The 23,813-nt window shown below is 37.1% G+C and overlaps 1 protein-coding gene across 1 annotated transcript in view; it reads left to right on the top strand.

The window, feature by feature from the left end:
• The window catches only part of LOC308559674 (titin-like), a 269,782-nt gene that overhangs the window by 86,047 nt on the left and 159,922 nt on the right, over positions 1 to 23,813 (top strand). Inside the window, 35 exon segments of the mRNA XM_081142718.1 lie at positions 345 to 626; positions 888 to 1,166; positions 1,284 to 1,565; positions 1,710 to 1,988; positions 2,081 to 2,368; positions 3,117 to 3,395; positions 3,488 to 3,766; positions 3,862 to 4,140; positions 4,279 to 4,566; positions 4,707 to 4,994; positions 6,159 to 6,440; positions 6,683 to 6,961; positions 7,365 to 7,646; positions 7,762 to 8,040; positions 8,552 to 8,839; positions 8,949 to 9,227; positions 9,338 to 9,616; positions 9,706 to 9,984; positions 10,578 to 10,865; positions 11,013 to 11,300; positions 11,778 to 12,068; positions 13,816 to 14,103; positions 14,695 to 14,787; positions 14,905 to 15,190; positions 15,968 to 16,151; positions 16,353 to 16,442; positions 16,539 to 16,806; positions 16,921 to 17,181; positions 18,805 to 19,014; positions 19,225 to 19,302; positions 19,404 to 19,430; positions 19,847 to 19,906; positions 20,209 to 20,292; positions 22,110 to 22,184; positions 23,413 to 23,463. Of these exon segments, the coding sequence (XP_080998844.1) occupies positions 345 to 626; positions 888 to 1,166; positions 1,284 to 1,565; positions 1,710 to 1,988; positions 2,081 to 2,368; positions 3,117 to 3,395; positions 3,488 to 3,766; positions 3,862 to 4,140; positions 4,279 to 4,566; positions 4,707 to 4,994; positions 6,159 to 6,440; positions 6,683 to 6,961; positions 7,365 to 7,646; positions 7,762 to 8,040; positions 8,552 to 8,839; positions 8,949 to 9,227; positions 9,338 to 9,616; positions 9,706 to 9,984; positions 10,578 to 10,865; positions 11,013 to 11,300; positions 11,778 to 12,068; positions 13,816 to 14,103; positions 14,695 to 14,787; positions 14,905 to 15,190; positions 15,968 to 16,151; positions 16,353 to 16,442; positions 16,539 to 16,806; positions 16,921 to 17,181; positions 18,805 to 19,014; positions 19,225 to 19,302; positions 19,404 to 19,430; positions 19,847 to 19,906; positions 20,209 to 20,292; positions 22,110 to 22,184; positions 23,413 to 23,463 (7,992 nt within the window).

A 23,813-nucleotide genomic window follows, 5' to 3' on the forward strand; every position in this document is an offset into this window, starting at 1 on the left:
CACTAAGTGTAATCCTACCAAAAAGTGTTGTTTAACTGAAATTTGTTAAATGTTGTTTCAACTATCCATTCTCTTTTTCCATTCTTTCCTGTTCTATGGCATTCTGATTTATCATTACTAAATTGTAGTCAAGAACTTCATTAATTTGTATGTTTTAGTGTATATATTCAAACTGCAAAACAAAATCATCATTTAATTCTCTTTATAAATATCAAAAGCTTATTTAATAGAAAAGACAACTTATTTCAACACAAAATTCTCAGACAGTATATTCTTAATAAACCATTTTAAATAAACACAGGATCTTTACCTACAAACATATGTTTTTTCCTTTGATTTACTAGAACCTCCAAAGTTTGTTAAGAAATTAGAAGCTTCAAAGGTTGCAAAGCAGGGAGAATCCATCCAACTGGAATGTAAAATAAGTGGTTCCCCAGAAATCAAAGTCTTATGGTTCCGAAATGACAGTGAGCTTCACGAAAGCTGGAAATATAGCATGTCATTCATCAATTCTGTGGCGTTGCTTACCATCAATGAAGCCAGCACCGAGGACAGTGGAGACTATATCTGTGAAGCTCATAATGGTGTTGGGGACGCCAGCTGCAGCACGGCACTGACTGTTAAAGGTTAGACGCACTAAACTTCTTTCTTCATTCTCCTCTGGTTTAGATTCCTGCTCAGTAATGTTATAAACTCCAGAGTAACAAAGCCAGTTAAGGCTATTTGCTTGCAGTTCTTAAACTAGATTTTATGAACTATTATTTCTTAAGTTAGCATATTGTTATATGGTCACCCCAGTCATTCTTAATAATTGTAGATTCTAATTTGTTTTTCCTTTTCAGTAAACAAATGTTCTCATTGTTTATCTTTTCTTTTTTTCCTGGTAGCACCTCCTGTTTTCACCCAGAAACCTTCTGCTGTAGGAGCCCTTAAAGGTTCTGATGTCATCTTACAATGTGAAATTTCGGGAACCCCCCCATTTGAAGTGGTATGGGTTAAAGACCGAAAGCAAGTTCGAAGCAGCAAGAAATTTAAAATGACTTCGAAAAATTTTGATGCGAGTCTCCATATCCTTAACCTTGAAGCCTCTGATGTAGGAGAATATCACTGCAAAGCTACAAATGAGGTGGGAAGTGACACGTGTGTCTGCACTGTCAAGTTCAGAGGTTTGTATATATGGGCACAAAATATGTGTCTCTTCTTTCATCTTTTTGTGCTTGACCAATAATTTATGTGGGTGTGATTCTCATTTTTTTCTCTAAACTACAAATTTCTTTCATTAGAACCTCCACGATTTGTGAAAAAGCTAAGTGACACCTCAACCCTTGTTGGGGATGCTGTCGAGTTACAGGCTGTAGTGGAAGGCTTCCAGCCAATTTCTGTTGTCTGGCTGAAAGATAAAGGCGAAGTCATCAGAGAGAGTGAAAACATAAGGATTTCCTTTGTTGATAACATCGCAACCCTCCAACTCAGTAGCCCAGAAGCATCGAACGCCGGGAAATATGTGTGCCAAATCAAAAATGATGCTGGAATGAAAGAATGTTCTGCAGTCTTGACTGTACTAGGTTAGTAACAAATTACAACCTGAAAACAAAAATCAAGTTAATTGACCCACGATCATTTTCTGCAGATATTACTCTTTCCCAATATTGATTACACTCTTAGTTTGGAAGGTGACTATTTTCAATGTCATATACTTCTTCTTTTAGAACCAGCCAGAATCATAGAGAAGCCAGAACCCATGACCGTCACTACTGGAAATCCTTTTGCATTAGAGTGTGTAGTGGCTGGCTCACCAGAACTTTCAGCCAAGTGGTTTAAAGATGGAAGGGAGTTATCTGCAGACAGCAAACATCACATTACGTTCATCAAAAAAGTGGCTTCACTTAAGATCCCCTGTGCAGAAATGAGTGACAAAGGGTTATATAGCTTTGAAGTGAGAAACAGTGTTGGCAAAAGTAACTGTACTGTGTCTGTTCACATTTCCGGTAAGTAGTATGAGGTTTTTATGAATACATAATTTTCCCTGGAGAATAAATAAAGCTTCTCTTTCAACAAAAAACTGCCCTTCTCCACATAGATCGAGTCGTGCCTCCTTCCTTCATCCGCAAGCTGAAAGACACGAACGCCACCCTGGGGGCCTCCGTGGTTCTGGAGTGCCGAGTCTCTGGCTCGGCTCCAATCTCAGTTGGCTGGTTTCAGGATGGAAACGAGATTGTTAGTGGGCCTAGATGCCAGTCCAGCTTTTCGGAAAATGTCTGTACTTTGAATCTCAGCTTTCTGGAGCCTTCGGACGCAGGCACATACACGTGCGTGGCTGCCAACGTGGCTGGTTCTGAGGAGTGCTCAGCAGTCCTGACTGTGCAAGGTCAGTGTGCAAGGATCAGGCAGCCACTTCTTAAGTCTCTTCCACGTGACCCTGTGCCTGCCTTGCATGGAATTTCTTTATTTTGTCTTCATTTATTAGTCTTGGCTCCCTTTTCTTTTTTAAAAAATTATTTATTATTTTATTTTATGTTTCCCATCACCATTTATTCCCTCTTCCATCTCCATCCACCCCCCCCCATCCACAATCACCACAGTGTTGCCCATGTTCTCTCTTTGTTTGTTGTTTTTGCTCATCCCTTCCATCCACACAACCCTCTCTCACACCCAGAGCTGTCAGCCTACTGTTTATCTGTGAGTCTGTCTCTATTTTGCTTGGTAGTTCACTCTGTTCATTAAATTCCATATATGAGTGAAATCATATGGTACTTGTCTTTCTCCCACTGGCTTACTTCATTTAGCATAATGTTCTCTAGGTCCATCCATGTTGTCGCAAAGGGTAAAACTGTCTTCATTTTATGGCTGCATAGTATCCCATTGTGTAATTGTACCACAGCTTTTTTATCCACTCATCTGCTGATGGACACTTGGGCTGCTTCCAAATCTTGGCTGTTTAAATAACACTGCAGTAAACATGGGGGTGCATATATTCTTTCAAATTAGTGTTTCGGGTTTCTTCCGATAAAGTCCCAGAAACACAAATTGACTTCCTTTTCTTCAAATAGCAAAAGCACCTCTCACTTGGATTTCTTTTTTTCTCTTAATCTTCCTCTCACCCCTGGGGTATCTAGAACCACCATCTTTTGAACAAACCCCTGATTCTCTGGAAGTTTTACCTGGAATGAGCGTCTCGTTCACCGGTGTCATTAGAGGAACCCCTCCTTTCAAGGTCAAATGGTTTAAAGGCAGCAGGGAGCTGGTGTCAGGGGAGTCATGCACCATCTCTCTGGAAGATTCTGTGACAGAACTGGAGTTGTTTGAGGTGGAGCCATTGCAGAGTGGAGACTATTCTTGCCTTGTTACTAATGATGCTGGCAGTGCCTCCTGTACCACACATCTTTTTGTGAAAGGTTTGCACTTTGCTCTAATTCATGTATCTTTTAAAATGTCTCAAGTCTTCATTTGAAGATGCCAATTTTACCCTCATATTTTCTCCTTATAGAACCAGCCACCTTTGTGAAAAGATTGGCTGATTTCAGTGTCCAGACAGGAAGCCCCATAGTTCTCGAGGCCACATATACTGGCACGCCTCCCATCTCAGTGAGCTGGATGAAGAATGAGTTCCCTCTTTCACAGTCTCCAAATTGCAGTGTCACTATGACAGAAAAATCTACTATCCTGGAAATTCTTAACAGCACGGTAGAGGATTATGCACAATACAGTTGCCTGATAGAAAATGAGGCTGGTCAAGATATTTGTGAAGCTCTGGTATCTGTCTTAGGTGTGTTGACAGTTACCTCTTTTTATTACTCTTTTCTTTTAAAACATCATCTTTTAGTTAGCATGATTGATTGACAACCATTCTTTGTACCTTAGAACCACCTTATTTTATTGAACCTCTGGAACACATGGAAGCAGCCATTGGAGAACCTACAACTTTACAGTGTAAAGTGGATGGAACCCCAGAAATTATAATTTCTTGGTATAAAGAACACACAAAGCTACGATCAGCTCCTGCATACAAAATGCAATTCAAAAATAACGTTGCCTCCTTAATAATCAACAAGGTGGACCATAGTGATGTGGGAGAATATACATGCAAGGCAGAGAACAGTGTGGGGGCAGTCGCTTCTTCAGCTGTGCTTGTTATCAAAGGTGATGATGGTTTTGCTTAACAAGTTTTGCTGTGTGTTGACATCCATTTTCTTAAAAACATAAAAATTTTAATGGACTGAAATGTGTTGTAGATACTTTCTCTCTTGTAAATAAGGTCTATCTGTAACTTCTTTACAGAGCGCAAACTTCCACCTACTTTTGCAAGAAAACTGAAGGATGTCCATGAGACTCTTGGCTTCCCAGTTGCATTTGAATGTCGCATCAATGGCTCAGAACCTCTTCAAGTGTCTTGGTACAAAGATGGGGTACTTTTGAAAGATGATTCTAACTTGCAAACATCTTTTGTTCATAATGTAGCAACTCTTCAGATTTTGCAAACTGACCAGAGCCACATTGGTCAGTACAATTGCTCAGCCTCTAATCCTCTTGGAACTGCTTCATCCAGTGCCAAGCTCATCCTCTCAGGTGAGTAGCTCATCATAATACCTTCTTCATCATAATGGAGCTTCACTGCTCTGGGCCACCAAACTCTGGTGCCACTTTGTTTCTTCTCTGTCTGAGAGCATGAAAACTGAAGTCACTATGTTGGTCTTCATTCTTTTCAGAGCATGAAGTGCCTCCTTTCTTTGATCTAAAGCCTATATCAGTAGATCTTGCTCTTGGAGAAAGTGGTTCTTTTAAATGTCATGTAACTGGAACTGCACCAATCAAAATCACTTGGGCCAAAGATAACCGAGAGATTCGCCCTGGAGGCAACTACAAGATGACTTTGGTTGAAAATACTGCCACTCTGACAGTCCTCAAAGTAGGCAAAGGCGATGCTGGGCAGTATACCTGCTACGCGAGCAACGCAGCTGGAAAAGACTCTTGTTCTGCTCAATTGGGTGTACAAGGTACTTGTTTGAGTAAAGTAGCAAAGTCTCTTTTACATTTTCAATATCTTAAAATATAAGAGGAAGGGTGAGCTTGAAAGTTATGTTTAGGATCATGGTTTAGTAAGTAGATGTGATCATGTGGATCCAGGGACTTCCAAATGGGGTCAAGTTTAAAAAAAAAAATTAAAGGCTAAAAATAGAGATTAGAGAGAGAGTGAACAAAAGCTTTTCACAAAATTGCAAAAAAATCCAAGTTTGAAGGAAGTTGTCATAGGACACAAAGAAGTTATCTCAAATGATTTATTTTCCACAATAGTTATTAAATGAATAGATTTTGTCCTTCTAAGGGACAGCAGAGCCCCAAACTATCAAACCCTTCAAGAAGAGTCCAGATTAATTATGTCAGTAGCTTTTCCTCCATTGGCCCCACTTAAATGATCGTGGAAGTCAGGGGTGTGGGGAGTACATCAATATCCAACATTATGGAAGACAGCCATTTCTTTCCGTAACGTGTTCATGGCTGCTGTTGTCAGGAATTAAATACTTAACTCAGTGGACTACTGGTCAACCAGTAGAGCATTATTAAGGATTTTTGTGGTGGTAGTGGTTTATAAATATCTTAAAATTAAAATAGAGTTCGCCCACTTGCTCTATGGTATATGGCTGACTACCCCTAAGCTTGAATTTTTTGCTTCAGTTAATGAAGAAAGCATTGCTCTCCCCACTTCGAAGGGAAATTATGCAGGTTGAAGAAATATCTAAAGCCTATAAAAGAAAGTGGCACTTCAAAAATATTAAGATATCTGATGCAATTTGCTATTCTGACATGTCATGGTACATAGCTGATATCTTTTCAGCCATAGGAAATAGAGAGTCCTCTACTGATTCACATACAGGAAGGAATAAAACTCTCCTTCCCTGTGAGCTTCAGAGTGCTTCTGCCAACAGATACACGCTCTGCCTTTGATCTTGCACTAGAAAAGTGATTCTTTTATTGGGAGGGTTACACAATAGGAATTAATGTCTTTGCTTCCTTCCTTCCTCATTGATATTTGATGTGGGTGCTTGCAATAATAAATGTACCTAAAAACCTGTTTGGCAGAGATTCCTCTTTTTACTTCACCATGAGTTATATGTGTCTTTCCCATCCCTTACCTTGTGTTTTTCCTCTTGGTTCCATAGAACCACCCAGGTTCATTAAAAAGCTAGAACCTTCAAGAATTGTAAAGCAGGATGAAAACACAAGATATGAATGTAAAATAGGAGGGTCTCCAGAAATCAGAGTATTGTGGTACAAAGATGAAACTGAAATTCAAGAGAGCAGTAAATTCAGAATGTCATTCCTTGACTCGGTGGCAGTGTTGGAAATGCACCATCTCAGTGTTGAAGACAGCGGTGACTACACATGTGAGGCCCGCAATGCAGCGGGCAGTGCAAGCAGCAGCACATCCTTAAAAGTTAAAGGTCAGATCTTGCTCTTCCTTTGTGTTTTTCATGTTAGCCTCCTTTCTAGTTGTCCTCTTAATACCTTGTTTGAATCTCTTCCAAAGTCTTAAAATTTTTAAAGGATACAATATAAAATTGAAATTGATGTTTTCTCTGCGATGGAATGGAAAACTGATTCTTACTTGTAACTATACACTTGCAAAATACATCCTAATTTTTCTTTCTTTTTTTTTCCTAACCTAATTACCTTCCAATTTTAGAACCACCCATTTTCCGCAAAAAGCCTCATTCGATTGAGACACTGAAAGGAACTGATGTTCATCTTGAATGTGAGCTTCAGGGTACTCCCCCATTTCAAGTTTCTTGGCACAAAGACAAGAGAGAACTTAGGAGTGGCAAGAAGTACAAGATAATGTCTGAGAACTTCCTTACGAGCATTCACATCCTGAATGTCGACACTGCAGACATTGGAGAATATCAGTGCAAAGCCACGAATGATGTGGGCAGTGACACTTGTGTCGGTTCTATCACTCTGAAAGGTTAGAGTGACTTCATTCTCTTCCGCTTCCTATTTTCCTTCTAATATTAATATTCTGTTGGTCCCTTAGCTGTTCTTTATCACTAGCTGTCTCTTCTACCTTTCCCTTTCCAAATCTTTTTGTTTAGGGTGCATCCCATTTCTAAATCCTACCAAGTATTCTTTTCAACAATTTTTCCAAAAGGTTTTGATTGAACTTAGAAAGCTGGAGAAGACAAAACGTTCAGCTCTTTCTTCTTCCTACAAACTCTAATGTGTCCCATCTCTCATTTACCAAAAATGCCTCTTATTTAAAATATGAAAACAACACACCATCGCTACTTTGATTCCTAGCATTCATGAGTGAAGGGAAATGCTGTTTATCCCACACATTTTAAATCAATGCTATGCCTCTTTTTCATCAGCACCACCAAGATTTGTGAAGAAGCTCAGTGACCTGTCTACCATTGCTGGTGCAGAAGTTCAGCTACAGACTACCATTGAAGGCGCTGAGCCCATTTCGGTGGTGTGGTTCAAAGATAAGGGGGAAATTGTTAGAGAAAGTGACAACATATGGATTTCTTATTCAGAAAATACTGCAACCCTACAGTTTTCAAGAGCAGAAATAGCCAATGCTGGGAAGTACACCTGCCAGATCAAAAACGATGCTGGAATGCAAGAGTGCTTCGCCACACTGTCCGTTCTTGGTTAGTACAAATAGGATGTTATTATGAACACAAGGTATACACTTACCAGTGTCCACGTTTTCTCTAGTTTTTCAATTTGATTTTAAACTTTGGATGCAATTTCATCTCATTTTAGAACCTGCAGCAATTGTGGAAAAGCCAGAATCCATAAAAGTTACCACAGGAGACACCTGTACATTGGAGTGCATTGTCACTGGCACACCTGAACTCAGCACTAAGTGGTTTAAGGATGGAAAAGAACTGACAAGTGACAGCAAATACAAAATAAGCTTCTTTAACAAAGTATCTGGCCTTAAGATTATCAACGTGGCACCCAGTGACAGTGGGGTATACAGTTTTGAGGTGCAAAACCCTGTTGGCAAAGAGAGCTGCACAGTTTCAGTTCAAGTTTCAGGTTGGTTGGTTAAGCTTTTGTTTTAGTGTTGCTATAATGTAGTTCTTGATTTGCATATATGTGTATGGGAAGACCCATGTTCTACAGCATGACATGAGTCTGACATCCTCTGAATCAGCAAAGTCAGAGGTAATGTAACTATGGAGTTAGGAGAAAACCAAGTTCAAAAGTTATATCCCTTTCTCACGGAGGAATTTCCACAATTCGGGGTGGTAGGAGTAAAACTTAATCCCTGGATAAGAATAAAGTGGTCTACTATCACTTATGCTGGAATAGTTCACCATATAATGAGTCACAGCAAAGAGAAACCCAAATCCCCAGCAAGTGAACTAGTACATCCTGCCCATTGATGCTCAAGGCTTTCGATTGTGTGAGCCTATAGGGAATTCTTTGATACCCTCACAAAAGAGCCAAATGGATCTAGGTATATTCCATCAAAAAGGCAGTAATTCTCTTCTCAAATCATTTTATAACTGATGCCCCTTGTTTGTTTGACTTTTATCGCATTTAGACCGAACCATTCCTCCTTCATTCACAAGAAAATTGAAAGAAACAAATGGTCTGTCCGGTTCCTCCGTTGTAATGGAGTGCAAAGTCTATGGATCACCTCCAATCTCTGTCTCCTGGTTCCATGAGGGAAATGAGATCAGCAGTGGGAGGAAATACCAGACCACCCTGACAGATAACACTTGTGCTTTAACTGTGAACATGCTGGAGGAATCAGATGCCGGCGACTACACCTGTGTAGCTACTAATGTGGCTGGTTCTGATGAGTGCAGTGCTCCTTTGACTGTGAGAGGTCAGTTAAAAATACAGTAAAAGTAGAACTGCATTTCATAATTTATAAGCACTTTGATCATCGCAAGTCAAAAATATTAAATTTTTCTGCTGTGTGCTTTTTTGTTCAGAACCACCATCTTTTGTTCAGAAACCTGATGCCATGGATGTTTTAACTGGAGCCAATGTGACTTTCACAAGCATCATAAAGGGAACACCTCCTTTCAGTGTCAGCTGGTTCAAGGGCAGCAGTGAACTAGTACCAGGGGACAGATGCAATGTGTCTTTGGAAGAGTCAGTTGCCGAACTGGAGCTGTTTGATGTAGACACTTCACAAAGTGGAGAATACACCTGCATAGTCACCAATGAAGCTGGGAAAGCTTCTTGTACAACACATCTCTATGTCAAAGGTTTGTTTGACTGCTTTCCTGCACCTTCACAGTTAACATACACAACTTAATAGACATGCCTGCATCTGTGTGTATGTGTGTTTGATTTCATATTTCCAATTCATTTATAGCCCCAGCTAAATTTGTGAAGAGACTCAATGATTACAGCCTTGAGAAAGGGAAACCCCTGATCCTAGAGGGCACATACACTGGAACTCCTCCCATTTCAGTTACATGGAAGAAAAATGGCATAAATATAACTCCTTCTCAGAGGTGTAATATAACGACAACTGAAAAATCCTCAATCCTGGAAATTCCAAGTACCACAGTGGAAGACTCAGGGCAGTACAACTGCTACATTGAAAATGCTTCTGGAAAAGATTCCTGTTCAGCACAAATACAGATCCTAGGTTTGTTGTGACTGTACATTCCTATCTCTATATATAAATAATCATGCTGGCCTGTCTCCTTCATGACTCGTTATCTCTCTTGCCTGCAGAACCACCATATTTTGTCAAGCAGTTGGAGCCTGTCAAGGTGACTGTTGGAGATTCTGCCTCTTTACAATGCCAACTTGCAGGGACCCCTGAAATTACAGTGTCCTGGTACAAAGGAGATACAAAGTTGAGACCCACTGCCACCTCCAAGATGCATTTCAGGAACAATGTTGCTACACTGGTTTTCAACCAGGTTGGCAGTCATGATAGCGGAGAATATATCTGCAGAGCCGAGAACAGTGTGGGAGAAGTTTCTTCGTCAACGTTCCTTACTGTTCAAGGTGATTGCAATATTTCAGAAGTGAATGAATTTGAATTTCTTTTGAACAAGGTTTAAAATATCTGGTGAGGGCCTTCTTTTTAGGAAATTCTTTCCAAATGGAAAATGTTCTGCTTTCATAATTCCATCTATAATTAGCGGCTTATCTTTTTCTATTGCCTTTACAGAGAGAGATAAGATGACTAAATCTTCAGTTGGAAGGATCATGTAATCCTTTGTCTCTATAATTAAATGTTTAAGAAAAGTGAGGGATCATATTTTTAAAATCCCACCCTATGAGTATATCATTCAAATTGCAAGGAGATAGTCTTGAAAAGTAGGAGAATCTGCTGCATACCTGGAAATGTACCTGAGCCAGTCAAGCTCTCTATTGGCTCACATATCTTTGTCCCTACTGGGCATTAAGTTGGCCTCAGGGTGACACTTTTACTCCAAAAGTTTACGTTTTTCTTTGGGTCCAAGTTCATTCTAGAAATGTTAATACTTCCTGATATAATTATAGAAATAGCATTATCTATATAACATTAATTATGAAAATATTCAATAAATTTAAAATGTCTAGAGGTATTTATTACTTTAATCCTGTTCCTACAGAGCAAAAACTTCCACCGTCATTTTCTCGGCAATTGAGAGATGTTCAAGAAACGGTTGGGCTGCCGGTTGTTTTTGAATGTGCCATAAGTGGATCAGAGCCTCTCTCAGTGTCTTGGTATAAAGATGGCAAGCCTTTGAAAGATGGCCCAAATGTACAAACATCATTTTTAGACAACGTAGCCACTCTCAATATTTTTAAAACAGATCGGGGCCTTGCAGGCCAGTATTCTTGCACAGCTACAAATCCTATTGGGTCTGCATCGTCTAGCGCCAGACTCATCCTCACAGGTTTGTGGATTCTTAAACTTCTTTCTATTTCTGTAGTTAAAAGTTTTACAATCAAATACGAAACAAGGGAGAAAGCATCATGATTTCTGTAAACTGGAATGGTCCAGATAGGGAGTCTGAAACCTTGTCTTTCTGCTCAACTCTTAGAGGGGAAGAACCCACCCTTCTTTGACATCCGTGTTGCCCCTGTGGATGCCGTGGTGGGAGAAAGTGCGGACTTTGAGTGCCACGTTACTGGGACACAACCGATAAAGGTCAGCTGGGCCAAAGACAGCCGAGAGATAAGAAGTGGTGGCAACTACCAGATTAGTTACCTGGAAAACACTGCCCACCTGACAATTCTAAAAGTAGACAGGGGAGACTCAGGACAATACTCCTGCCATGCTGTGAATGAAGTGGGAAAGGACTCCTGCGCAGCTCAACTTAACATAAAAGGTATCATTTATCTTGCATGGGGTCTGACAAAATGTAATCATATTATGTTCTATATTGAGGGTGCGGTTTTTATTAAGACAGATGAAATTTAGGACACATTTTTAAACAAATGGCATAAAAATGATTAAAAGGAAATAAGTTCCTCTCAAGAAGAAGTGAACTTTTTAAATCTGTTGTTCTCTAAAATTTTACATATTCTACATAATCACAAGACCAACCTCCCGTTTATTTTTTTTTTACAACTATCTGGTTCTGTAAATGGTCCTTAGTTATTTTTATCATCTATCCCTTCAGTCCTCTAACAGTTTAGAATAAGCTTTGGAAGGAGGCTGAAATGTTTAGGAACACACACTGATATTCTATATTTAGTTGGTCAGCACTGACTTTAAATGAAAAATATGACTTCTTTTTCTTGAAAAACCTTATATTAATAACTGCTTCTGGATTCCACTTCATATATCCTACAATTTCTTACAGAGCGGTTAATCCCTCCAAGTTTCACTAAAAAGCTCTCAGAGACAGTAGAAGAAACAGAAGGGAATTCTTTCAAACTTGAGGGCCGTGTTGCTGGTTCCCAGCCTATCACTGTTGCTTGGTACAAGAATAACGTAGAGATACATCCAACTTCTAACTGTGACATCACGTTCAAGAACAACATACTGCTGCTGCAAGTCAAGAAGGCGAGCATGGGCGATGCTGGTTTGTACACTTGCAAAGTGTCAAATGATGCAGGCTCCGCTCTCTGTACATCTTCAATTGTCATCAAAGGTTAGTTATCTGCACGGCCCCCTGGCTGTTGGGTTTTTCTTCTCTGCCTATGAGATGGTCATGTACATTGCCACTGACATGTGCATTTCTTCTTCGACTCTGTTGACCATGTAATTATCATGGATATAAATATACATTATTTAATTGACCTAACATAATTCCTATGTTTACTTAAAATATATATTGTTTGTAATTTAATTACATGGCTCAGATAAGTAGGTGTCATATGATAGCTGGACTAAAAAATCTTGGCTAGTAAATCACATCCCAAAATTCTTTGAAATTCATGAAAAAGTGACATATACATTTTTATGAAACACACTTATTTTCACATATTCTTAAATTTTTATCATTGAATAGTGCATCAGCTTTGCATATTATAAGTTTTTTCGCATTCTGGAACATTCTCTTTTCTAAGTATATTTCTAAAGGATTATTATTTGACATATATTGCCCAAAGCTTTTAGCCTATAAATGAACATTAATCCCAAATAACAGTAAATTTGCTTAAAATGAAAAAAAAAAATAGATGAGTGGAATGATATTATTGCATATCATTATGGAAGACATTTTTAAATACATAGTCATAGCTTGAGGCAAAGAAATAGACTGTATTGTTTAAGGGGATCTTCTCAGTCTGATCCTCTGACTGTAATGTATTCACCCAGATGAGTATGATACAGATTCATCAAAACCATTTTACAAATTACAAATTTTCGAGTTACAAAGCAGCTTTTAATTGACTACCAACTCTGGTGATGTAGTTAGCCATATCAGGGGACACAGATAATAGGTTAATATCATTAATAGGCTAATATTAAGCTGTCTTTTTTTTTTTTTGAGTTGTCTTAAAATTCAAATTTTATCGCTCATTTAATAGGGTTTAAGCTTGTTTAGTTTTAAAACATCATTAGTAAAATGAAAAACATATGCTTAACAGTAGCTTATACTCATGATTTACATTCCTAATGTTTTTGCCATTAGGTAGATAGAACATTCTATGGAATTCTGAGGCTATTTATCTATAGAGTTAAGAAAAAAAAGTAGACATCAGAAGTTTTAATCTTTGCAATCACGAATGTTGCCTTATTCATATATATAGGTTTTAGGACCCCTGAATAAAATCATTGTGTAACACTGAGTTGTACATGGCCTTCCTACCATGTTATGTGTTGTCTTCTTCATTGGTTTTGATTTGCACACTGAACTTCAACCCCTAAATCCTTTGGGCAAAGATTGGATTTTCTGCATTTAATAGCTAACGATGAACATCAGAGAAAATCATGTATTCAGATATGGGCTCATGAATTATTCAAATGTTGGCTTTCTTTCCCAGAGGGTAGCAAGAATTTCTAATTTAGATTAAAAGAATTCCCCAATAAGCCCTTAGATTTTAGAGATCAGTGAAAACGCAGCTGTACCCAGGTTTGAGAGAACCAATAGTGTGCATAGAAGTTATAATAACTCTCATGGCAATGTTTGCAGGGTTTGATTGGGGTATAGGTGCATGAGTGATATATGGGCAATATGGCATCTGGTCTTTGCTTGTTTTTAAACCTTTATTTTTTTTAATTCATGGACTTCAGAGAGAAATCAACTAGGCACATGATTCAGTTCTACTGCAGCAACCAGTGTTACCTGTTAGAGGCAAAATTTGTTTCTTTTCTGGAATGTAATACTTATTTGCCTTTATGTTCCTTTTGTGTTCCTTTTTATTTTATGTTTACAAGTGCCTTTTTAATTCCAGAACCTAAGAAGCCACCTGTGTTTGATCAGCATCTTAGTCCAGTAACAGTGATTGAAGGAGAATTCCTGCAGCTCAGCTGCCACGTCCAGGGTTCGGAACCAATCAGGATCCAGTGGTTGAAGGCTGGCAAGGAAATCAAGTCTTCAGACAGATGCAGCTTCAGCTTTGCTAGCGGGACCGCTATGCTGGAACTCAAGGATGTGGCTAAAGCAGATGCGGGAGATTATGTGTGTAAAGCCTCAAATGCGGCTGGAAGTGACACCTCCAAATCAAAAGTGACCATTAAAGGTACAGCTGCCTCTGAAGTATTATTAAGATTAAGCCAACAACTACTTATATTTTTTTGCTTTTTGCAATTTACATAAGAATGGAATTAGATTTTTAGAAACATTAGTTATTGCTCATTTGCAATTTACAATCTCCTTATTAGAATTAAAGTATTAAACAATTCAATGGAAATAATTTCAATAAAAATTGTCTGGAATTACCCCAAGTCCACCATCATATTTCTTGAACCTCTTTTCACCATATATAAGAGGGTAAAATTAAGTAAAATTCCAAAATGATGCTGTAATCATGTGACATAAGGTAGCCTGCTGTCACAGCCCTGGCAGAAATCTGTATAATAAAACCAAGTCTAGAACTATAAGATTTGAAACTACTGATATGATTATAGTTCAACCTGCATGCGACAGCTACAACTAGTTATAAATGCACATGAAACTGCTTTATCTTCCGCAATCCACTCTCATATACAATGAGTTCTAGAATGCATATTTTTGACTCTGCCAAACTCCTAAAAGTTATTTTACAAAGACAATTATTTATTACAATCTTAAGGTAATTGTGATAACAAAACACATAAATGTGTTTTTTTAGACAAACCAGCTGCCATGCCAGCAGCTAAGAAAGCAGCGGTAGACGGGAAACTCTTCTTCGTATCAGAACCTCAGAGCATCAGAGTGGTAGAAAGTGAGTACTCCATAAAAAATACATCTCCATCTATCTTGTGCATTTTACTACTGATTGAATTTTGGAAAAACTGATTTTGGAAAATTAAGTTTTTTATTTGTTTTCACTATTCCTTAGAAACCACAGCAACATTCATTGCAAAAGTTGGTGGTGATCCAATCCCTAATGTTAAGTGGACAAAAGGGAAATGGAGACAACTGAACCAAGGAGGTCGTGTCTCTATCCACCAGAAAGGCGATGAAGCAAAGCTGGAGATCAGAGACACCACAAAAACCGATTCAGGGTTATACCGATGTGTTGCTTTTAATAAACACGGCGAAATTGAAAGCAATGTTAACCTACAGGTGGACGAGAGGAAGAAGCAAGAGAAAATTGAAGGAGATCTTAGAGCAATGCTGAAAAAGTAAGTTCAATTAAAAACAACAAGTAATTTTCCACTCACAAAAGAGATCTCCCAAGAGGCACGGACCATCCACTTCAAGATTCAGATTACAAAAGAGCATAGAACACAGACATTTTAACAGAAAATGATAAGCAAATACACAGTAACTGGTGGAAGTTAGTGGTTCATTAAGATCCGTTTCTGAATAATCGCAAGAGCATTTTGAGAATGAGATAAATTTTCATTAAAATTTTAAGCAAAGGAAATGGCCCATATAGAAACCTGTATGTTTGTTTAGGTATGAAATTTTTGTTTCCATGTTTGATTTCTCATGCTCTGAATTATTTTCTAGATCAACTATTTTAAACATTTTTTATAATTACCAATAATTTCAACACAATTTATGCTTCAACATAATTACTGGATTATTAAATTTCCATACACTTTCCCATGACGTATGATATTTATCCCTTATTAATGCTTTCTAGTGCTGTTATTATTTGTCCTTGTAATTCTTTCATTAGGCTCTGAAGTTTACAAAAATGTTTTCGCTATGCTTTCCTTTTTAAATCTCCTTGATCAAATTTCTGTACTTAATTCATTCCAATTCCGCAATCACATTTTTTATTGTTTCACAGTTAACATGATAAAAATTAACATTTCTTAAATAAAGGACACAGAATTATTCCTTTGTGAGAGAAAAAATCTTGTATTGACATTTGTAATCTTGGAATGATGATAGACAACTCAAAATAAGTAGAAGATAGGAGATTTATGTTTATTTCTTATTTTACTTAGGGCTCCAACCTTAAAAAGGGGCTCTGGGGAAGAAGAAGAAATTGATATCATGGAACTTCTCAAAAATGTTGATCCTAAAGAATATGAAAAATATGCCCGCATGTACGGAATCACTGACTTCCGCGGCCTTCTTCAAGCTTTTGAACTGCTAAAGCAAAGTCAAGAAGAAGAGACACATAGATTGGTATGATCTTTTATATGTAGCGTCATCTTTAGAAGACCACATTTGAAACCTCTAACATATGCCCTTTGAATTTCCAGAACCCTATAGTTGTATAAGATCATTTAATATAATCTAAGCAGCATCAAGAAGGAAGCTGAATATAATCGTGTATTCTCTAATTCAAATTTTATTTCATATGTAATACTTATCTTTTATTCTCAGGAAATTGAGGAACTAGAGAAGTCAGAGAAAGAAGAAAAGGAATTTGAAGAACTTGTGTCATTTATTCAGCAGAGGCTGTCACAGACAGAGGTAAAATTAAGGATGCTAATAAGAAAGTGGACATATTATTATTGGGAATTATAAGGGAAGGAGTAACTAATGCATTTTAATTCTTTATTCTCCTAGCCTGTCACTCTGATAAAGGATATTGAAAATCAGACAGTTTTGAAAGATAATGATGCTGTGTTTGAAATTGACATTAAGATTAATTATCCAGAAATCAAGCTTTCATGGTACAAAGGGACTGTCAAACTGGAACCCAGTGATAAATTTGAAATAAGCATCGATGGTGATCGACATACACTCAGAGTCAAAAACTGTCAACTTAAGGATCAGGGAAATTATAGATTGGTGTGTGGCCCACACATTGCTAGTGCTAAACTAACTGTAATTGGTAAGTAGGGTTTGTGTGTGTGTGTGTTTTAAAAACAAACCCGTGAGATTAATCAGCTGTTGAACATATCTGCCTGTGATATTAAACAAAATGTGTACTGTGTCATATCAACAGAGCCTGCTTGGGAACGGCATCTGCAGGATGTTACTTTGAAGGAAGGCCAGACTTGCACCATGACATGTCAGTTTTCTGTGCCAAATGTAAAATCTGAATGGTTCAGAAATGGCAGAATTCTTAAACCCCAAGGTAGACATAAAACAGAAGTGGAACACAAAGTCCATAAACTGACTATTGCCGATGTGCGAGCAGAAGATCAGGGGCAATACACCTGCAAATACGAAGACCTTGAAACTTCAGCCGAGCTCAGGATTGAAGGTGGGTGACAGACTGTAGCTGGAGTTATTGTGGCCTAGGTCAGTAGCCAGTGGTGTGCAGGACCCCTGCAGCCCCACCATCAGGCATATCCCAGAGTACTGATGTGTTCGTATTTCCCAACACACACACACAGCATTCATTCACATCTCAAAATTCATACAAAATCAAAAGGGAACTATTCACACAAGTAGCAATTCCTTTGCATAGTTCTTTTTGACCAGAAGCAAATTTCAATCTAAACTAAGCATGACTCTTTAATAGTTGTTTCTCTTAAATTCCATAATTCTGTTAAATTCAATAAATCTTTACAATTCTAAATTCAGTAATTCTCACATCTATGATTCTGATTCCCAGAAAGAAATCTTGAAAAGGACCCGATTTCATGGCTGTATATTTAAAAGATCTTGGCTAGGAGTTGATATTTTGTTTATAGGAATTAGATTATCTGTATGAAACTTTATAGATAGAATTAACAGATATATGATGTGTGATTAGCAGCTATTTTTTAAAAATAATTATTCCTTGTGAGGATCATATTCTAACCTTCTGCATCTCAGAAATAAAGTGAAATCTCAAGACTTAGGAGCAAAAATATTCACTTCCTAGTCATTTGCTTGTATGCATTATCTCAAGGCACCTTTGGACTGTATTGAGCAACATGTTGACTATAATGATAGCAGCTGCTTTCAGTCCAGTTTTTGATGCCCATTTATAGTTGTTGCAATATGACTATGTAACTTCTTATATACATAAGCATTTCAACTTCTCTGACTTGCTTTACAATGGCTACCAATGCCTGATCATATTTTAAAGTTCAAAAACTTTAAACAGTTTTCACTTTAAAGGATCCAGTTGAAACCACTTCTCATTTTTTAAATAATGCATATTTTATTATGATCCTACCAAATAAGAGCTAACCAGGGTACATATGATATCTAAGATATTCATGGTGCTGTTATACATTGAATTCTGGACTTCCAGATAAAATTTTGGAGAAGGACCGTCCACTCCAGGACATTCTCCTACTGTGGACCCCCGCCATACTCAGTGGGTTGGCTCCTTTGTGTGTGCGCACAGAGGCTTACCAAGCAGGTTTCAGAACTCATAAAAATGAGTCTTCAGAAATTTAAGAGTACAGATTTCTTATTGCATTTAAATTATTTCACAGAGGAAATATATATTTCAAATAATAAACAATTCTAGATCCTGAATAGCAAAATTATTTTACAGAAGAAAGAATTTCAAAAGAGAATTGATTATAGAGTAAAATTAAGTTTGTTTCCATTATTTTGAACCTGTCATTCCACTAACTTTTTAAAGTGTAATTTTTTTGGGGGGTTATAAGTACCCTTGACTATTGCCTTCATGTAAATATTTTAAGGATTTTCAGGGACTTCATTATACTTTTTTTACATTGATCCTATAGGAATACATTTAAGTATTGGGATAATTTGTTTCTGATGCAAAGAAGTACATTATCTTCTTGTTTTATAATTTCAGCATTTTTTTCTGCTGTTTTCCATTTGGATAAAAGATGGAGACTTTAAATATCTAGGGGGGAAGCACACTGAAATACGTTTCCTCCTGTACAGTCTAATTGTAACTCTCTTTGTACTTAAACAGCTGAACCAATTCAGTTTACGAAGCGCATACAGAACATCGTGGTGAGCGAGCATCAGTCTGCCACCTTCGAGTGCGAAGTGTCTTTTGATGATGCCATTGTAACATGGTATAAAGGACCAACAGAACTGACTGAGAGCCAAAAATACAACTTCAGGAATGACGGTCGCTGCCACTACATGACCATCCACAACGTGACCCCCGATGACGAAGGTAGTTTAATTGACAATGTCCCTGTGAATATATAATTTAAAGCTTGTCTGTTTTATATAGTTCTACCCTAGTTTACACTTGCACTCTGTCATTTTCCATAGAAAAGTTTTTTAGGAAAGAGAAGTATAAATGATAAATACTATATCTAAAGAAAGAAGTGTTATTTACAAATATATCAGAAAACAAAAGTTCGATGATTCTTTTCCTTAGGTGTCTACTCAGTCATTGCTCGACTGGAGCCAAGAGGAGAGGCGAGAAGCACAGCAGAGCTGTACTTAACAACGAAAGGTCAGAAAACACCACATTAAAACCGCACTGCAGTCTTTGAAACAAAATAGCCTGCCAAGACAATTCTAAACATAAAAATGTTATTTTTTTTTCTTTTGCAGAAATCAAACTTGAGATGAAGCCTCCTGGTAAGTTTTTAGAAAAATCAATCCTTGCTTACAATACATTCAGTATAATTTTGTAAATGAAAAAGCCAGACTAGAACATCTAGAAATATTATTTCTTGTTTTTTCAGTAAAATATTTTTAATGAAAATAATACAAACATCAGACTTTGAGAGTGTGAGAAATTTGAGATAATAAGGTCTCATTCAGCTGATACCTAGGATCATGACTACTGGAATGGCCATAGAACAGAAATTTTCACAGGGACTAAACTTGCCTATGTGGTTACATATAAAACTTGCCTATATGGTTTGTGTCTATATGTTAGGTTCCGCTGTTGGAAATGCCTAGCAATCAAACAAAACACATCTTAGTTGTCTAGTAAAATTACACCTGAGTTTTCAGTCCCTCAATATTGATCAATAAATGTCCCTTTTCAGATATTCCTGACTCCAGAGTTCCAATCCCTACCATGCCTATCAGAGCTGTACCACCAGAAGGTAAGATCTGGGACCAAAACACCTGGGCTTGGGGCAACAATATTCTACATTACGAAATTGCCAACGCAAGACCGTAGCAGAGAGCCGGGACCTTTTCTTTCGTGTTGTGTTCTTAACTGTGCAATTAAAAATCAAAGCAAGAGTAGTTACATATAAATATATGCTATTTTAATTTTATCCAATTAATGAATTGGTACCATAAAACTTTTGAAGTACTGAAAGAAATTCATGAGACTTTTTGTTATGCTTCACACAAAATGGGAAACCAAACCGCATAACTGATGATGGCATTTTTTCCCCAGAAATCCCTCCTACAGCTGTTCCTCCTATCCCTCTGTTGCTACCATCACCTGAAGAAAAGAAACCACCAGCAAAACGTATTGAAGGTACTATATGTCCTCTACCTAAATGTCAAAATACAGAATTTAACTATTGCAGATCTGGAAAACGTGGCTTAATGCAACACATTGGCCCTCTAGTGGTCAACAGTTTGAATTTGCCTTTCAAAATGTAAATTTGCTTTAAGTATTAACTAAATGTGTAAGACATAGGCCTACAGTCTGAACATCATTAGAAAAACCAACAACAATGCTTAATATTAAAATATTTTATTTTAATGGAATTACTTCAACATTAATGGCAAACTGATTTCATATTTCATATTTTTCTATGACATAATAAAAGAGTGCAGTCAATTTCTAGTGAAGTTTATGGAAATAAATCATACTAGTTTGTAGTCAAGTTGAAAATTATAGTTGGGTTGTTTTCTCAATTACAATGTTAAATACTCTTTAAACTTTACTATTTTGTTAAAAAATATGATTTAAGATACCTTTAATACATTTGATGTTTTTTTAAGCTAAGGAATGAACTCACCAATTAGGAGCTCTCAAGTGTGCCAGGGAACTGCTCCTCTCAAATACTTCATTAAGTACTAGTTGTGCCCCAAAGTGTTGAACTAAATTAGTCAGTAGACTGTCTGGGACTTGCTAGAGTTTTAGGGAGTTCAGAATTGCTGTCAGAATTTTCCCAGCATCATCAGGAAAAAATTCTTCATGTGCCAGTCACATATTTTCATAGCCAAGCCACCATTACAGTAGTAGTTTCCTGGGTTTGACATGCTAGTCCCATACTATCCACTACAATTGGTGTTAAAAGCTTGAGATATTTTTCAGCCACACTCAGGAGAAATTCAGTTAAAAAAAAACACACCACTAAAACCTTCCAGTTTTGTGACTAATACATTCTCAATAACAAAGAAAAGCATTTTTATACTTTATATGAACATAGTCAAATATATTTCATCTACCTCTGAAAGCAGAGAGGAACAAAAGTCAAAAATCATTAATTAGATTTCCATTTATATTTATTTTCAGGAATAATAATTCATCTTAATGAATGATTAATTCTTTGAGTGTTAGTGTCAACATGGCTACGTTTAATTATCCATGGGGAAACTTGAGAAATTAAATCATATTTTAAAAATCAAAAACAGTTATTTATTCATGAATACTAAGAGCCACAATTGAGATATGATTAGGGCCATGGTCAAGTTATAACATCAGCAGTAAAAAAAAGAAAACTTCCACAATGTATCATAGATAGAACTTTAATTTCACTAATTCATGTATTACTCTTCTTCCTGACAACTAAAGTGCTCTTACCTAAATGTAATAAAGATGAAAATGTGTAGTTTTTCTATTTATGATATCACTTAGGTTCATTCTTTTTTTTTTTTTTTTTAAATATATCTTTATTGATTTCAGAGAGAGGAAAGGAGAGGGAGAGAGAGAGAGATAGAAACATCAATGATGAGAGTCATTGATCGGCCACCTCCTGCACATCCCCGACTGGGGATTGAGCCCACAACCCGGGCATGTGCCCTGACCGGGAATCGAACCCCAATCACCTGGATCCTAGGTCGACGCTCAACCGCTGAGCCACGCCCAGCTGGGCAGGTTCATTCTTAATGTTTTGAAAACTTTAAGCAGGCATAAAATCAATGAAGATGTAAATTCACCTTATATATTTTAACTTTCAAAAAACTTTTTCTGCATTCTAGTCCAAGATCTTTCTGAAACAAGTATTTTGCAATAGTGTGTGGTCTCTTGTTACCATCAAAACATATGAAAAAAAAATCTTAATACACCTCCTAGTTTCCTGAAAATATTTTGCTTATTTACATCTGACATTTTATTTTTAGTGACCAAAAAAGCTGTGAAGAAAGATACCAAAAAAGTTGTCACAAAGCCCAAAGAAGAGGCACCACCACCTAAAGGTACTATAATTAATTAATCAAAGTATGGTCTTATTGCTTTGCTCTTGGCTAAAAATTTTAAATTCCAAATAGTGGAAGGTGGAAGAAAGTAAGAGTTTGAATTAACAAAATGGTACCTCTTCCTTTACTTACTGTCACCCTCTTCTTTGACTCAGTCCCCACTTCTTTCTCTACTTTCTTTTTTTATCCACTGTCCTCCTGTGTCCATGTCTGCCCATTATGCCCAATGGCAACACCAGAGACTCTTGTTATCTCTGGATGGTGATATAAAGAAAGCACTGCCCTCTAGTCTAACAGCTGGTCTTGATCAAATCACGCAATGACAGGTCAAGGGCTGATGCTCTCAGCTGGCTGCTCCTGCCCAACTTAGCATCCTTCCCGGTTCATCTAAGTAAATGTCAATATGTGCAGATTAAAAAAAAATGAACAACTTTTTGAAGGAGGATCAATTCAATTACTTGAATTTTTATTATACCCTGGAATGTTTTAGGAAAGGGGAAACTAAATGTAAGCAATTTGGCAAATTTATATACCCATTAGGGTAAATTTATTTACTCGTTTGATTAAGATTAGAGAACAGCAACCTCCTAAAAGAAGGAGAATTCAGGAGCACAGAGCACCACTCACTGAGACTTTTCTATGAATGGCCATTTGTGAAATATTATGGAATAAAATAAAACAAAAAAAGCATGCGTATTTCCTGAACTTTACAGTTAATCACTGAAAAAAATAAACATGCTCTAATTTTTAACATTAGATATATTGAATAGTCTCATGTTTCATGTTAACTTAAATTATTTTAAGTCAAACTAAACTAGAATAAAGCTTCAAAATTTCCTGCATTTTCATTAATATGGCATTGCAGGCCCTGGCCAGGTAACTTGGTTCATTAGAGCATCATCCGGATATGCCAAGGTTGTGGGCTCAATCCCCCATCGGGGCTTTTACAAAAATCAACCAATGAATTGCATAAATAAGTGGAACACCAAATTGATGTCTCTCTCTCTCTCTCTCTCTCTCTCTCTTCCCCTCTTTCTCTAAAATCAATCAATAAAAAATAGTATGGCACTTCATAGCACTTCCAGCGAGGTAGATTTGAAATTATGAAAGCATTTGGTATATTAATAGTAGTCACAGATTATACAAATAACTAACAAGGGTACACAGGATTAGTAAGCATTAAAAAATGTGTGATCTAAAAATAAACATGTATTTTATGTTTTTAAAGTCCCAGAGGTTAAGAGGCCTCCATCTCCTACTGCCTTAATTCCAGCAAAAGGTAAATATAAAAAACTAAATATTTTTATTCTGTTTACTTCTGAGATTGACATCTGTGCCATGTATTCTTATTTTTACATATTGGGCTTCCAGCTTATTATAAAGTAGAGTTTCCTCCACTACATTAAAACTAACATTAGAAATGATAGCTACTTCATATTGCTTCAATCCTAGAAAAGGAAACCCAGGTGGATGTTTATGCAGCCCCAGTGCAATGGACGTAGGGAAAGAAGTGGTGAGGGCTAGATGGGAGAGGGGTTCATCTCTTATTGTTTTAATTGTAACTAACACAAATGTTTAGGGTCATATAAATAATATTAACCTTTAAGAGTTTTTAAAAGTTGTATGAAA

The sequence above is a fragment of the Miniopterus schreibersii genome (assembly GCF_964146895.1).
Source record: "Miniopterus schreibersii genome assembly, chromosome: 7".
In the NCBI taxonomy this organism is placed as follows: domain Eukaryota; kingdom Metazoa; phylum Chordata; class Mammalia; order Chiroptera; family Miniopteridae; genus Miniopterus; species Miniopterus schreibersii.